Source organism: Esox lucius, chromosome 8 (genome assembly GCF_011004845.1).
Source record: "Esox lucius isolate fEsoLuc1 chromosome 8, fEsoLuc1.pri, whole genome shotgun sequence".
In the NCBI taxonomy this organism is placed as follows: domain Eukaryota; kingdom Metazoa; phylum Chordata; class Actinopteri; order Esociformes; family Esocidae; genus Esox; species Esox lucius.
In genome coordinates, this window is record NC_047576.1 from 16,662,128 (window position 1) to 16,678,503 (window position 16,376).

The 16,376-nt window shown below is 41.1% G+C and overlaps 1 protein-coding gene across 3 annotated transcripts in view; it reads left to right on the forward strand.

The window, feature by feature from the left end:
* The window catches only part of tbl1xr1a (tbl1x receptor 1a), a 40,515-nt gene that overhangs the window by 20,788 nt on the left and 3,351 nt on the right, over positions 1-16,376 (forward strand). For 2 of the 3 annotated variants that reach the window (XM_010896927.3, XM_010896928.3), the window contains 11 exons: positions 10,987-11,089; positions 12,505-12,650; positions 12,822-13,041; positions 13,424-13,595; positions 13,909-14,050; positions 14,529-14,592; positions 14,697-14,794; positions 15,059-15,119; positions 15,311-15,432; positions 15,564-15,638; positions 15,978-16,105. In XM_010896927.3, coding sequence (XP_010895229.1) covers positions 11,032-11,089; positions 12,505-12,650; positions 12,822-13,041; positions 13,424-13,595; positions 13,909-14,050; positions 14,529-14,592; positions 14,697-14,794; positions 15,059-15,119; positions 15,311-15,432; positions 15,564-15,638; positions 15,978-16,105 — 1,286 coding nt within the window. In that variant the 5' untranslated portion in view covers positions 10,987-11,031. The remainder of the gene's footprint in view (positions 1-10,986; positions 11,090-12,504; positions 12,651-12,821; positions 13,042-13,423; positions 13,596-13,908; positions 14,051-14,528; positions 14,593-14,696; positions 14,795-15,058; positions 15,120-15,310; positions 15,433-15,563; positions 15,639-15,977; positions 16,106-16,376) is intronic. The other variant, XM_010896929.4, reaches the window with a different exon arrangement.

The window sequence follows — 16,376 nt, forward strand, 5'->3', positions numbered from 1 at the left end:
CGACTCTACCCGCTTTGGGAGCTTTTCCACTGCATGGTTCCAGCTCGGCTCGGCTCGCCTTTTTTGCTTTTCTACTGGCCAAAAGTTGGGATAGTACCTGGTACCAGGTACTTTTTCTAGTACCTACTTCGTCGAGGTTCCAACTGAGCTGAGGCGATACCACGGAAGACCTATGATTGGACAAGTGACTCAAAGCGTGTCCAGTGTCAGAGAATGGTTAAGACGAGAACGGTACTTATTTTGTAACTCAGCAATTTCCTAAATGCCACATGCTAACAAACAGTGCCTTGGCAGACTGAGGCAGATGTGGCAAATAATGTGCGTTGTTGCTACAACACCACACTGCAGTGTGCAGAGATACAGGCTGCAAAAACTGACTGTATCTGTTGAGTATGAAAACATTCTGTTGAGTATGGAAGCTGTAAGATGGAAAAACAATACCATTGACTGTCTGTTAACATGTGTTCCAGGATTCCCTGGCATAGTTTTAATCTTATTCAGTTCCTTGACAATTATGATAATCATGTAGTAAGGGTGGACTGTTTAAAAGGTGAGACGCAACGCTATTTCCACGTTGTAATCACATTGCCTTCAGTTCTTAATGTCTTATGGAGGATGTGTTTATTTGTAAACACTGTTCCATCCTTTTCCTTTCTGTGGAACGATAGCATCTAGACTTGATGTTAAGTTTTTAATGTGGGCTAGGCTATTGGTGTAAAAATATTCATTGCCGTGTGAGCTGTCTGAAGTAGGCTACTAAATGTGTCTCAGAGAATCATGTCAAATTCTGATGTGTATTTGATCCAATCTGGCCTCAAGGAATTGCGAAATGTCATACCTCCACAGGATAACCTTTTTGTGACCTTAGTAAATCGCTATGGTGAAGCCTTCTGACTAAATTTTCTTTGAACTTGAAGCTGTGTGCAGGAGATTAACATAGGTTATCTGAGTATGTCCGTGCTAGCCCCACACTAGTAGAATTCCCTGACAAATGAAATGCCTTTGCTGTTTGACATTAAATGTATTCAACTTCACTTTTCTACATTTTATGTAACATGAAATCAAAGCGGGGCGACGGAAATTTTTGTCCAGCCTACTCCATAAAAAGGAGTAGGCTGGACAATTAACGGTAATTCCTTTTTAGCACATACAGAAATATTCATGCAGCACAGGTGTCATACTTGGACTGTCTTTCTCCCCCCAATGATCATGAGGAAGGTGAGGGATCAGCCCAGAACTACACGGCAGGACTTGGTCAATGACCTGAAGAGAGCTGGGACCACAGTCTCAAAGAAAACCATTAGTAACTCACAACATTGTCATGGATTAAAATCCTGCAGCGCACGCAATGTCCCCCTGCTCAAGCCAGCGCATGTCCAGGCCCGTCTGAAGTTTGCCAATGACCATCTGGATGATCCAGAGGAGGAATGGGAGAAGGTCATGTGGTCTAATGAGACAAGAATAGAGCTTTTTGGTCTAAACTCCACTTGCCATGTTTGGAGGAAGAAGAAGGATGAGTACAACCCCAAGAACACCATCCCAACCATGAAGCTTGGAGGTAGAAACATCATTTTTGGGGATGCTTTTCTGCAAAGGGGACAGGAATACTGCACCGTATTGAGGGGAGGATGGAAGGGTCCAAGATGTGTGTGCAAACCTGATCAAGAACTACAGGAAACTTATGATCTCTGTAAGGTTTCTGCACCAAATATTAAGTTCTGCTTTTCTGATGTATCAAATACTTACATCATGCAATAAACTGCAAATTAATTACTTAAAAATCATACAATGTGATTTTCTGGATTTTTGTTTTAGATTCCGTCACTCACAGTTGAAGTGTAACTATGATAAAAATTACAGACTTCTACATGCTTTGTATGTAGGAAAATCGGCAGTGTATCAGATACCTGTTCTCCCCACTCTATGTATGTGTGTGTGTATATACACTCACCTAAAGGATTATTAGGAACACCTGTTCAATTTCTCATTAATGCAATTATCTAATCAACCAATCACATGGCAGTTGCTTCAATGCATTTAGGGGTGTGGTCCTGGTCAAGACAATCTCCTGAACTCCAAACTGAATGTCAGAATGGGAAAGAAAGGTGATTTAAGCAATTTTGAGCGTGGCATGGTTGTTGGTGCCAGACGAGCCGGTCTGAGTATTTCACAATCTGCTCAGTTACTGGGATTTTCATGCACAACCATTTCTAGGGCTTACAAAGAATGGTATGAAAAGGGAAAAACACCTAGTATGCGGCAGTCCTGTGGGCGGAAATGCCTTGTTGATGCTAGAGGTCAGAGGAGAATGGGCCGACTGATTCAAGCTGATAGAAGAGCAACTTTGACTGAAATAACCACTTGTTACAACCGAGGTATGCAGCAAAGCATTTGTGAAGCCACAACACGCACAACCTTGAGGCAGATGGGCTACAACAGCAGAAGACCCCACCGGGTACCACTCATCTCCACTACAAATAGGAAAAAGAGGCTACAATTTGCATGAGCTCACCAAAATTGGACAGTTGAAGACTGGAAGAATGTTGCCTGGTCTGATGAGTCTTGATTTCTGTTGAGACATTCAGATGGTAGAGTCAGAATTTGGCGTAAACAGAATGAGAACATGGATCCATCATGCCTTGTTACCACTGTGCAGGCTGGTGGTGGTGGTGTAATGGTGTGGGGGATGTTTTCTTGGCAAATTTTAGGCCCCTTAGTGCCAATTGGGCATTGTTGAAATGCCACGGCCTACCTGAGCATTGTTTCTGACCATGTCCATCCCTTTATGACCACCATGTACCCATCCTCTGATGGCTATTTCCAGCAGGATAATGCACCATGTCACAAAGCTCGAATCATTTCAAATTGGTTTCTTGAACATGACAATGAGTTCACTGTACTGAAATGGCCCCCACAGTCACCAGATCTCAACCCAATAGAGCATCTTTGGGATGTGGTGGAACGGGAGCTTTGTGCCCTGAATGTGCATCCCACAAATCTCCATCAAATGGAAGATGCTATCCTATCAATATGGGCCAACATTTCTAAAGAATGCTTTCAGCACCTTGTTGAATCAATGCCACGTAGAATTAAGGCAGTTCTGAAAGCGAAAGGGGGTCAAACACAGTATTAGTATGGTGTTCCTAATAATCCTTTAGGTGAGTGTGTATATATATAATATAATTATAATATAATACTGTATTTTACTTGAAAGTTCTACATGGAAGTTTGCCTTATTTCTGTTAAGGAACTAACTACTACCTAAAACTATTTTGTTAGAAAGCTCTGCTCTAGAATTAGGCAACTTGCTTTTAGGTAGCTAGCTCTTAGCCATTAGCTAGCTACATACTACTAATGTTAGCCTATCGAAATACATGATGGGAGCAAGGAGATAAAATTACCCACATTAGTTAATAATGCATTTAATTCATTAATAACTATTATTTTGTAACAATTGTATAGAAACCAGACCAACCTCAAAATGCAGCAATCACTCAGCTATACAATTAAGACACCATGTCCCCTCATGATGAGTTCAGATGTAATGTGTTCCCCACGCCTTTTGAAGTTGCACATTTAGTCTATACCATTAATGCGTCATTGATCAATCAATAACTGCCAGAAGTACAGACAATAGCACTCTAGCAGTGTTTATGTGAAAGATGAGTACATGGTGAGGTTGTGACTAGATTCCCATAGAACTGGATTTTGTAGCAGCTCATGTTGCACTGGCTCGTTTAGGCTACCAATGTCCAAATTAAACACAAACTCAGCTGACATGCAGTTGTGCCACTACAATCTCTCCCCTCAGAACACTTGCATGCCCTCCAAATGGCCTGGGGGGTGGGATCTTTAACGTACAGCAACACCACTATTGTTATCTCAGTAATTTGATGCAGGAAGCAGTCTTGCATTGTTCTCTGATTTTTAAACAATGGCATTTTTACTACATGTACAAGCTGCATTGATTTCCTTGATTCTTTGAAATAAAAATCACCAGCAAATTATAAATGTTTTATGGGGGGGTAGCATATCTCTACATCAGATGTGGTGTGGCTCAGTGACATATTGGCTGCACTACATTTTCTTGACATATTTGGTGTTGTATTTGATGTCAAAGTAAGATAAAATCCCTATGACTTTGTATGATTTTTTTGTGTCTATGGGTGAGTGGTAATGAACATCCCATCTGTGAGCAGATGTGTGCTGTAGTTTAAAGCTTACACATCGACACAAGAATCTTACAAAGCCTCAATGACAGAGGAAGTGTATTTAAACCCTTGTGTACTGCCCTCCCCCCTTCTAGCGCATTCCATTAATGTACAACATTGCCACAGATACTAAACTCTAAAAGTAGGTCAAGCTAAATGACCAGTCAGTTTTTGTAGCCTGTATCTCTGCACACTGTAGTGTGGTGTTGTAGCATCAAGGCACATTATTGGCCACATCTGTCTGTCTGCCAAGGGACTGTTTGCTATCATGTGGCATTTAGGCTATAAGAACAGCTCATTGTTAGCCCTACTGTATTATTCAGACAGAAGACCTTTGTAGGTCTGTTTAGAATTGACAGATGGCCATATAGGAACATAGGGAAGTTGAACAGAATTAGGCTCTCACTTTATTTCCATTACTTGGAAAGGAAAGTGGCAGATCTTTTGAGGCACAAGTGTTGGAGCTGGGTGATGTAAGCTTACTGGTATGAAAAGGACTGAGTGGCTCACTTCAGAGTGAAATTCATGGCTCATTAAGGAGGTTCCTGAAAAGCTCAAGCCTAAGTAGGCCTGATGTTGACAAACAAGTCTTTGATGTGACTGATATGCAGTCTCAAGAGATCTCAAGGTTAATCTCATCTCCCAGCTGTGTGTGTACATATTCTTATATACAGTTAAAGGGTTCTTAGTGTTCCCCTTTCATTCACTCAGTAATGGCATCTCATAGCTGAATTGTTGCTGCCTCACGCAAGAAAATGCAATATGTATTGACAAATATTTGTGAAAATTACAGTGGCCAACACAGTGTGAACTGGATTAATTTGATGTGACTCATCTACTTAAAGTACTTTGCATCCAAGCTATAGAGGGTCACAAAAGTCATAGACCATGGATTAGAGCCAGTGGTGCACAATATACTTGCAAGGTTGGTTCAAGTCTAGACTACTACTCATCCAAGAAATCTTCTGGGTAACTAGTGAGTTTTTTAGGTGTTTTAAATTTTGTATCAGAAAAATTATCCTGATAAATGAATTTGATCAGATAAATGGTCAGTGGATCTCAAAAAAATAAAACATCTACATGTTGTTTAGATTGCAAAGATAGAAATCAGGGTTTTTATACAAACCGCAAACCAAATGGTAGACTAGTAACATGGTAAAATATTATGTAGGTCAACATTCAGCATGCTTGTGTCCAGGGGAGTTGTTTTATAAATTGCAGATGGGTCGTATATGTTCATTGATTCAAATTGAACTGTTAAAAGGCCCTATCTGGGAAATGCAGGGATTGTGGTAAATAACTCCCTAACTGCTGTTAATCAGTCAGCATCCAGGATCACAACAACTGTTTTTATTTGGGGTATTGTATTGGCTATTGATGACATTGATATAAGGTGTGAGCAACCATTTGCCCAAACCATTCTGAAAGTAGGCTACATATAATTTTTATGATAATCTTTTATGTAGTCCACCACAAATTGTGAAGAAAATCTCAACAGAACATCATCATTAAACATCTCCTCGTTTAGCTGTTATTTGCTTAAAAAAAACAGTCCTACGACTATCTGGCAATTCATTTACAGCAGTATTTTTTCCGGTCTTCATTGTACGTGCATTTGTCTCTGCATGTAGCCAGTTGAATGATAACCACCTTGTGGGTTGACAAACTCAAAACTTCCTTGAAACCTTCTCAAAACTGTGACTTTTGCTTACCTGGCAGATTTGTTGTATCAGAAACGGTTTCCTTTTAATCTATTATCTGTGATAAGTATGCCATATAATGAGAACCATCCTTGCAAAACCATTGGTAGAACTGTACATTCCCTTTGTTAGTTTTGCCAATTAATGGTCAAATCAGTTGTTTTCTCTGTTCACATCCAATTTTGTTTGAGTGAAGCAAAAACAGAATCCCTAAATTTGGAAAATATAAAAGTAGCTGATATTATTTTCTGGACAAATGTAAGTAATTTTATACATGGCTGCTAGAAAATAAATATACTGTTGTTTATTAGACTGGTGTCTCCACAGGTGACATAATCCAATGTTACATCATGCAATATAAACTTCTGAACCACTGTTGTGCAGCTTTCCTGTCAGTTTTCTTCTAGAAGAACACAGATGCTACCACATTATGTATATTTATATTCATATATATATATAATATACATATATATAATATACATATACATACACACACGAAATCTGGAGTGAGAGAAGAGGTCTGAATATTTACCGAAATAATTGTTACATATATTACACACTGATGAGCCAAAACATTGTGACCACTGATGAGCATCGTAACTAGTCCTGTTTTCATTTAAGTCACGTGGACGGTCGTATACGTTTGTGCCATTTACCTGGGGAACTGATGGCACCAAGATGCAGTGTGGAAAGATGACAAGCCAGTAGAGGGAGTGTGATGCTCTAGGTAATGTTCTTCTGGGAAACCCTGGGTCTGGGCATTCATGCAGATGTCAATTTGACATGTTCTATCTACTTAAACTTTGTTGCAGACCAGGTACACCCCTTCATGGCCATGGCCTCTTTCAGCAGGATAGTGCACCCTGCCAAACTACACACATTGTTCAGGAATGTTTTGAGGAACATGATGAAGAGCTTAAGGTGTTCCCCTGGTCTCCAAATTCCCCAGATCTCAATCCGATTGAGTATCAGTGGGATGTATTGTACACACAAGTCGATTCGCAGCATCTCCACCTCGCAACTTACAGGACTTGGAGGATCTGCTGGTAATGTGTAGGTGCCAGATACCACAGGACACCTTCAAGAGTCTTGTAGAGTTTATGCCTCAGCCGGTCTGCGCTGTTTTGGCGGCATGCGGACGACCAACAGCATATTAGGCAGATGGCCATAATGTTTTGTCTCATCAGTGTATATATTTATATATATTACAGTGCTTTTGGTAACTATTCAGACCTCTTCACTTCCTCCACATTATGTTTTGATATAAAGTTGTGCTCATAGGTTTGCATACCCTGGCAGAAATTGTAACATTTTGGCATTGACTTTGAAAATATGACTGATCATGTAAAGAAAATTGTCTTTTATTTTAGGATAGTGATCATATGAAGCCATTTATTATCATGTAGTTGTTTGACTCCTTTTTAAATCATAATGATAACAGAAATCACCCAAATGGCCCTGATCAAAAGTTTACATACCCTTGAATGTTTGGCCATGTTACAGACACACAAGGTGACACACACAGGTGATAATAGCAATGAAAGGTGAATTTCCCACACCTGTGGCTTTTTAAATTGCAATTAGTGTCTGTGTCTAATTAGTCAATGAGTTTGGTAGCTCTCATGTGGATGCAGTGAGCAGGCTAGATACTGAGCCATTGGGAGCAGAAAAAAGCTGTGTAACAAGGTAATGGAACTTTATAAAGATTAAAAAGGATATAAAAATATATCCAAAGCGTTGCAAATGCCAGTCAGTTATGTTCAATCACTTATTAACAAGTGGAAAATTCTGGGGTCTCTTGATACCAAGCCAAGGTCAGGTATACCAAGAAAGATATCAGCCAAAACTGCCAAAAAGAATTGTTCAGGATACAAAGAAAACCCCACAGGCAACCTCAGGAGAAATACAGGCTGCTCTGGAAAAATACGATGTGGTTGTTTCAAGGAGCACAATACGACAATACTTGAACAAAAATTAGCTGAGTGGCCAGAAATAAGCCTTTACTGCGCCAATGCCACAAAAAGCCCAGTTACAATATGCCCGACAACACCTTGACATGCATCACAGCTTCTGGCACACTGTAATTTGGAGTGACGAGACCTAAATGGTCACAACCATAAGTGCTATGTTTGGAGAGGGGTCAACAAGGCCTATAGTGAACAGAATACCATCCCCACTGTGAAGCATGGTGCTGTCTTACTGATGTTTTGGGGGTGTGTGAGCTCTAAAGGTGCAGGGAATCTTGTGAAAATTGATGGCAAGATTAATCTAGCATGTTATCAGAAATTACTAGCACATGGCATTCAGCAGTTCATGCAAGACGACCAAAGACTTAGCATGACCTGGAAGCATTTTACCAAGACGCATGGGCAGCTACACCACTTGCAAGAATTCGGGGCCTCATAGACAACTATTACAAAAGACTGCATGTTGTCATTGATGCTAAAGGGGGCAATACACAGTTTTAAGAACTAAGGGTATGCAGACTTTTGGGACAGAATTTTTTGTTTGTTGCCATGTTTTGTTTTATGATTGTGCCATTCTTTTATGACCTACAGTTGAATGTGTATCCCATAAGAAATAAAAGACATGTGTTTTGCCTGCTCATTCATGTTTTCTTTACAAATGGTACATATTACCAATTCTCCAAGGGTATGCAAACTTTTGTGCTGTAGACTTGATTTGCAATTTATTGAAAATATTTGTTTTACCATCAATCAACCCACAATACCGCTTATTGACAAAGCAACCTCATTTTTTTAATTTGTCAAAATTGAACATTTGCATTGAGAATAGAACACTGAAATATCTCACAAATGATTTGAGAACCTTTTATTTAGTACTTTGGAAAAATGCCTTGATCACAGCTTTGAATCTTCTTGGGTTTGTCTCTGCCAGGTTTGCACACTAGGATTTGGGCATGTTCTCCCATTCTTCCTTGTAGACCCTCTCTGTCAGATTGGATGGATCTGTGAACTGCGATCTTAGGTTTCCCCACAGATGTTCAATAGGGTTCAGGTCTGGTCTCTGGCTGGCCCACTCAACGACATTCACAGACTCCCAAAGCCACATAAGCGCTGTGTGCATCCGGTTGTCTAGCTGACATGAATATTTGCCCTTAGTCTGAAAACCTGTGCGATCAGGATTCTTCAAGGACCTCTCTGTATTTATCTCCATTCATCCCTCCCTCAAACCTGAGCAGTCTCCCATTCCCTGCCACTGAGCATTCCCATAGCATGATTCTCCCACCACCATGCTTCACCAAACATATGGTATTAGACAGGTGATGAGCGGTACCTGGTATTTGCCAGATGTCACGCATGGCATTCAGGCCTAATAGTTTGACTTTTGTTCTCATCAGACCAGATAAACATTTTACTCATGCGTCCGGGCAGCATGTCATATGACTGGCTTGATAGAGTGCTACAGAAATGGCTGTTTTTCTTGCAGCTTCTCCCTTCTGGCAGGTTCTTCCCCTGCAGAGAAACTCTCAAGTGCTGTTAGAGTGGTGGTTGGGTTCTCAGTCACCTCCTTGGCCAAGATTGTTCTTGCTCAGTAAATTATGGACAGCCAGGTCTAGAAAGAGTCTTGGTGGTCTTCCATTTCAGAATAATGGAGCCCACTGTGCTCCTGGGATCTTTCAATGCTTTCGCAGTTTTAGTTCCCTGAACTTCATGTCTTGTGTTTTGCTTATATATGCACTGTGAAGGGTGGGATCTTATTTAGAGAGATGTGTACAGATGTACGTGAGATATTTTAGATTAAAAAAAAATAAATGGCACAAATGTCTACAACTGTTTTCGCTATGTCATTATGGGGTGTAGATTGATGACAAAAAGTATATTTAATAAATTATAAATTTGGTTCTGTTACACAACAAAATGTGGAGTAAGTGAAGGGGTCTGAATACTTTTTGAAGGCACTCTATGCTGTAAATGAAATGTCCACCGCAATCACACTTGGGGTTACATATGTGTTTAAGATGTAAACATTGGTAGTCCCGAGAGAGATGATCGGTATGTATTTTAGGCGTGCCATCTGTACAACTGTGCTTTCTCTCTCTCCCTCTCTCAAAATAGACCAACACCTCATCGCTTATGAATTGCAATGAAAGGGAAATGAACTACATCTCTAGTCGTGTATTCAAGTATTTTACATCTCATTGAATAGAGTTGATGATAGTCCAAAAGATATCTACCTATTCAATATCACTACTAACATTTAGCTGTTATGCAATATTTTGCACATGGAATTGAGAATGTGCAACAGTAGCATTTGACCAGCGATACTCCTCTCTTCAGATCTGATTTATCTTTGTGTGGATTTAGCCTACAGGTCTGCCTGCAACTGTTATTCGGGTTGGCTGAGACTGCTGCTTAATTTGGGATAGCACCTCAATGGAGTTACCCCATCAGGCTCTTATTTGAATCATCAACATAGGCCTGTATTTTGTATGCTAACAGACAGACAGATGGTAACAGGTTATGTCACTTTTAGACTCTTCATGCACTGATGACCTGAAATGTCCTGCACTGGTTTCTCCTGAGGGAACATTGTGTATGTTTATGTTTTGTCTTTTGTCAGCCAAAGAAGTGATAAATAGAATGTCCATGCTTGGCTGTCACTTCCATGATTCTGCAAGGTCCCTGATTAGTACAGTGCTACTCACAGTCAGACCTGGCTGAGATAAACGCCATTGCATTAATTGATGTAGCAAGCTCCCCAACACACACACAAACACATAGTCAACCCAGATTCTGAGATTCTTTGTTTAACTCAACAGCACCACTGCAGTGGGATGGCCAGGATGGGTACTGCACCTTGTTATTTTTAATGCTGGAGACACACTAGCACCGGCCCTGCTGCTCGAGTCCAGAGTAATTCCCCAGCAGCAGGTTACTGTGCAAACCATGTCTCTCACCCCTGGCAGAGAGCCCTGCCCGCTGCCCTGGTGGGAACTCTGTGTGTGCAGCAGTGTGGAAGGAATTTCTTTCCACACAGACAAAAATGTCTCTTGCCCTGGCATTCGGTTCAAATTAAACAAGTCTCACCTCCTCTTTTTTCCTTTTCTTCAGGCCTGTGTCCTGTTTGCTGACCTCATGGTGTAACCAGGTATAAAGATGAGCATAAGCAGTGATGAGGTCAACTTCCTGGTGTACAGATACCTACAGGAGTCAGGTAGGCTAATGTAATGCTTCAAGCACACCTCCCTTTAGGGATGGATACTGCCTTCTGTAGGTTATACCAATATGTGTATGTTAAAGTACCATCTATGAAGACATTTTGATACTGTGCAAAACATTTTAAAGTTTGTCCAAGAAATTATACTTAACTGTCAGTTTTGTCCCCATTTGTTGGCTTACTAAAACAATCAGAATGGAGAAAGCCATTACAACATGATTCATTTGTAAACTAGGGCTCTGTGATGTTTGGATTTACATATCATCCCATAGACAATTGTATGCTTTAATAATAATCCACAAATTGTATGAATATTGATCAATCTTAACAATTTGATAGGATATTCAAGCTTTGAGCAGAATTGTCTCTGTATAAATAATCAGATTCGTTTTAGATTAGTTAGGTATGGAATAAACCACATTATTGGCTAAAATAAAGCACAGTTCCTTTAGAACGGGATCTGCTACTCTGCTGCCACCAGAGAATTGCAATACTTATTCATTTGTTGCCAACATAATAAGATAGCGGTAATATAAGCTTAACATTGAACTTATACAAATGCTTACATATTCTAATAATTTGTATTATCTTGTTCTGTTTGCCTTTCATTATACGTGCACTATTTGCTTGTAAGCATTTTTAAAATAGTTGTTTGTGAGTGACCAACACATTTTGTACTTTCTCCTACTACAGCACTGTTGCTGAAGTTAAGATCTTATATCGTAGCGCAAAATGATTAATTACTTATTTTAGTTGTTGCTTATTTACCTAACATTATTACATTGCAAACAGATTATTTCTTAAATGGAACTCAATTAGGCCCATAGACTAATTGGACGGTTGATCACGAAAGAGAGGAAAAAAGATGCACAGTTATACATTTTGTACTGCTTGCCTGTCTCAGCCCGTTCTGCAATCAGTATTGTTCTCTTGCATTAGCTAATATAACAACCACAAATGTGTCAAACATTTAGGTAATAGACAACTGTAAACACGCCATTGGGCATGTTGCCCTGCAAGTCTCACAGTGAAGTCCATACATAATAAAACATGTTTTTAACATTATGGTTGTCAACCATCGTCAGTAGACCAATGTATTGTCTTAACACCCTGCCCTAATGCAAACTTAATGTTGCGGACAACACATTCAACATATACAGAATGTTTGTCATTCAAAAACATCCAATACTCTAAAAAATTGAATATTGGTATATTTATTATATCACTGCAACCATAAACAGTTTATATCCAGATGGTATACCATATTTTCCTCTTATTATGTTCTGTAGCGATTAAAGAGAGCTTGTTTTCAGAGAACAACATAGAGCTATTTGAAGTGTACCTTTTGCAAAGGTTACTGAGACAGGGCTGGTCTGTTTAACATGCTGTCTTCCATCATGCACCCCCAACAGGGTTTTCCCACTCAGCCTTCACGTTTGGCATAGAGAGCCACATCAGCCAGTCGAACATCAATGGAGCCCTGGTGCCCCCTGCTGCTCTCATCTCAATCATCCAGAAGGGCCTGCAGTACGTGGAGGCCGAAGTTAGCATTAATGAGGTGAGCCCGTCCCTCGTCACTCACACAGCTCCTTACTGGTGCAGCGTCTAATCATCTCAGTCCATTATCATGACCTGGTTGTAAAGCCTGCTGTGGCTTACAGCTACATTAGTAATTTAGCAGTTTGAAACTATGCGATTTGGGTCTAACCAGCTTGCCATGTGTCTCCAGGACGGCACGCTGTTTGACGGGCGGCCGATCGAGTCCCTTTCGCTCATCGACGCGGTGATGCCGGACGTGGTGCAGACGCGACAGCAGGCCTACAGAGACAAATTGGCCCAGCAACAGGCGGCCCAGGCACCCCCGGCTGCTGCGGCCGGTATGGCGGCCAATGCCAAGAACGGCGAGAACACAGCCAATGGCGAGGAGAACGGAGCACACACGTTAGCTAGTGAGTCTCAGTCCAGAGGCACTAGACTTTTTTCCAAACCATGACCGAGAGATAACCATGACACTGAGGATGTAATGTAGACTGTCCTGAGGATGTAATGTAGACTTCCCTGAGGATTTAATGTAGACTTCCTTGAGGATTTAACGTAGACACCCTTGATGATTTAATGTAGACTGCCCCGAGGATGTAATGTAGACAGCCCTGGGGATGTAAAGTAGACAGCCCTGAGGATGTAAAGTAGACGGCCCCGAGCATGTAAAGTAGACGGCCCCGAGCATGTAAAGTAGACGGCCCCAAGCATGTAAAGTAGACTTCCCTGAGCATGTATTATAGACTGCCCTGAGGTCTCTGTGTCAACGCTCGATCATGTTTTGTCATTTAGATTCTGGACATGCTGATGATGTGCTCTCTGTGTGCTGTACAGACAACCATGACATGATGGAGGTGGACGGTGATGTGGAGATCCCCCAAAACAAAGCCATGGTGCTGCGAGGCCATGAGTCCGAAGTGTTTATCTGCGCCTGGAACCCGGTCTCCGACCTGCTCGCCTCTGGGTCAGTGTCTGTCTGTTTCTTACTGTAGACAAGGTTAGTTTACAGGCAACACAAAACTGAGATATCTGTTGGCTTTCATCAGGCACTTCCAGAGGTTTACACATTAAGCCCAATATGCAAAATTCAAGTAACCCTTCAAAAAAAGCCTAACTGAGCATTATGAGTTCCCTAGTCAGTTAGTCCTGATTTTGTAGTAATGTTCCAATCAGGACTAGATGGATGAGCCCAGGTCATGATGACTGATTTCTAGTTTTAGTTTTACTGTACTTGTGTTGTGCCTTTTTTGGGATGTGTGCTGAATGCATCTCCGCAGGTCTGGGGACTCGACGGCACGGATCTGGAACCTAAGTGAGAACAACACCAACAGCTCCACCCAGCTGGTCCTGAGGCACTGCATACGGGAGGGAGGCCAGGACGTCCCCAGCAACAAAGATGTCACCTCACTGGACTGGAATGTGAGTAAAGGGTCTACACATCCACACAACCACAATAATCAGTTGGAGTTTGTGTTTCACCTTAAACCCAAAACACAGAGGCTAGAAGAAACCTTGTTGGGAACACATTTTTTGGTTTACTATCGTAGGTAATTCTTGTCTCCACAAGTAGTTAAAACATGATCACACACACAATCATAACATAGCACCACATGACCTGCACACATTTCCCAACTCCCAAATTGCATAAGTTTGCATTTACTTTCACCTTTTCCACTCTCAAGGGTGCTAATCAGAGCCACTTCAAACTGCTTTTATGTTTCAAAGCTTTGATATTTGTAATTGTCCACATTATTTTGAGGTGCAATGGTATTTAGTAACTGTACGGTTGTTCTCCTGGCAAGGTAACATTTTATTAAGGACTTTGCTGTTGTGCTGAACAGTTTGTATGAATTGCATCCATACTATATTTACATGCTGTATCTGTTCTCCCTGACAGAGTGAGGGTACTTTACTAGCAACCGGCTCATATGATGGGTTTGCCAGGATATGGACAAAGGACGGTGAGTAACAGCCTATTTTTACCTGTTTCTAAACATGTTGTCACTTTCTGAAACACTTCCCCTTTCTAATATACATATATATTTTACCTTTTTTAACACCCTAGGTAATCTTGCCAGTACCCTGGGTCAACACAAAGGTCCCATTTTTGCTTTGAAATGGAACAAGAAAGGAAACTTCATTCTTAGTGCTGGAGTAGATAAGGTTAGATACCGACAAGCCTTTTATTTTCTTATCAGCTCAAGACTTGAAATGCCACAGTGATTCATTTACCTCTTTGGGTATACACGACAAGTTTTTTACTTGATTTATTTCACTTTTATTCGACCAGGTAAGCCGACGGATAAGCAATTCACGTTTACAATGATGACCCGGCCTAAGGCATAACAATTGCATGACAAAACTGTCAAGTTACAAAAAAAGTTATTCTCAGGTGTTATTGAGTCGTTTTTCTGTTTCCCCCTCTAGACTACAATCATATGGGATGCTCACACAGGAGAAGCCAAACAACAGTTCCCGTTCCATTCAGGTGCAAACCGTTACTCAAATTGCTTCTTTCCTTACCCTACATTAACCTGCTTACACAAACAGACACAGTTTGGTTACATTCGTGCCAACTCAATCCTAGTCTCCACCATGCGCAGAAAATAAAGATGTTGAGATCTGCCTGGTTTTTAATTCATTTTTTGTTGCCCCATCCTCTTGTTTTTGATGCAACAGCACCTGCTCTGGATGTGGACTGGCAGAGCAACAACACGTTCGCTTCCTGCAGCACAGATATGTGCATCCACGTGTGTAAGCTGGGCCAGGACAGGCCCATAAAGACTTTCCAAGGTCACACGGTAAGTTTTCATTACAACACAGGTCTTGCACTGCTCCAGGACCCATTAAAAGACGGACCAGACCGTGGGCATTGTGTCCAGGGTCAGAGCCTCTCCCTGTCTGTCTGTGCTAATAACTCCATTCTCTCTAGAATGAAGTAAATGCAATCAAATGGGATCCAACCGGTAACCTGCTGGCCTCGTGCTCAGACGACATGACGCTGAAGGTAAGACGCTAACAGTGACGAACTGTCCGGCTGAACGCAGCAATCATGCACCTCAGTGCTGTCGATTCATTGTCCTTTAAGAAATAAGTGGACGTGCATGCGCACTAAATGTTGTGCTCTGGATTATTTACGAGGAATTACAAATAATTAATATGTTGTATATATCACTCTATCATTTTTCTTAGTTACAAATGTGATGAATACCACTCGACAAAATTGTCGACCTGAAAAATAAACCCAAGTATAAAAACCAACCAAACCTTCTATTATATCTGAACATTCAGCTTTTTTTGTGTGATCATCACCGCTTTTAAATATGCTGTCATTTGACTATGCTAGATCTGGAGTATGAAACAGGACACGTGCGTTCATGACCTGCAAGCTCATAGTAAAGAGATCTACACTATCAAATGGAGCCCCACCGGTCCGGGAACCAACAACCCAAATGCCAATCTCATGCTTGCCAGGTACTGAACCACCTTGCTGCCCTGGGGGGGTTGTGACCTGACAGCGACGTGGAACAGTACTTTGGGTTTAAACTTTGTAGACCTGTGTTTACAGTCTTTCCTGTCTATTTAAGAATGCAGATGGTACAAAACTCATTTAACAGTGTGTATTGTTTTAGTGGCCCCCTCTGTCTTATAAGGATAATGGATGTTTACTGGCCTGGGGAAGTGGAGTCATGTTTCTCCTGGCAGTAAACCACTTCCAGATTTCTTTTGTTTTATCTTTTCCTAT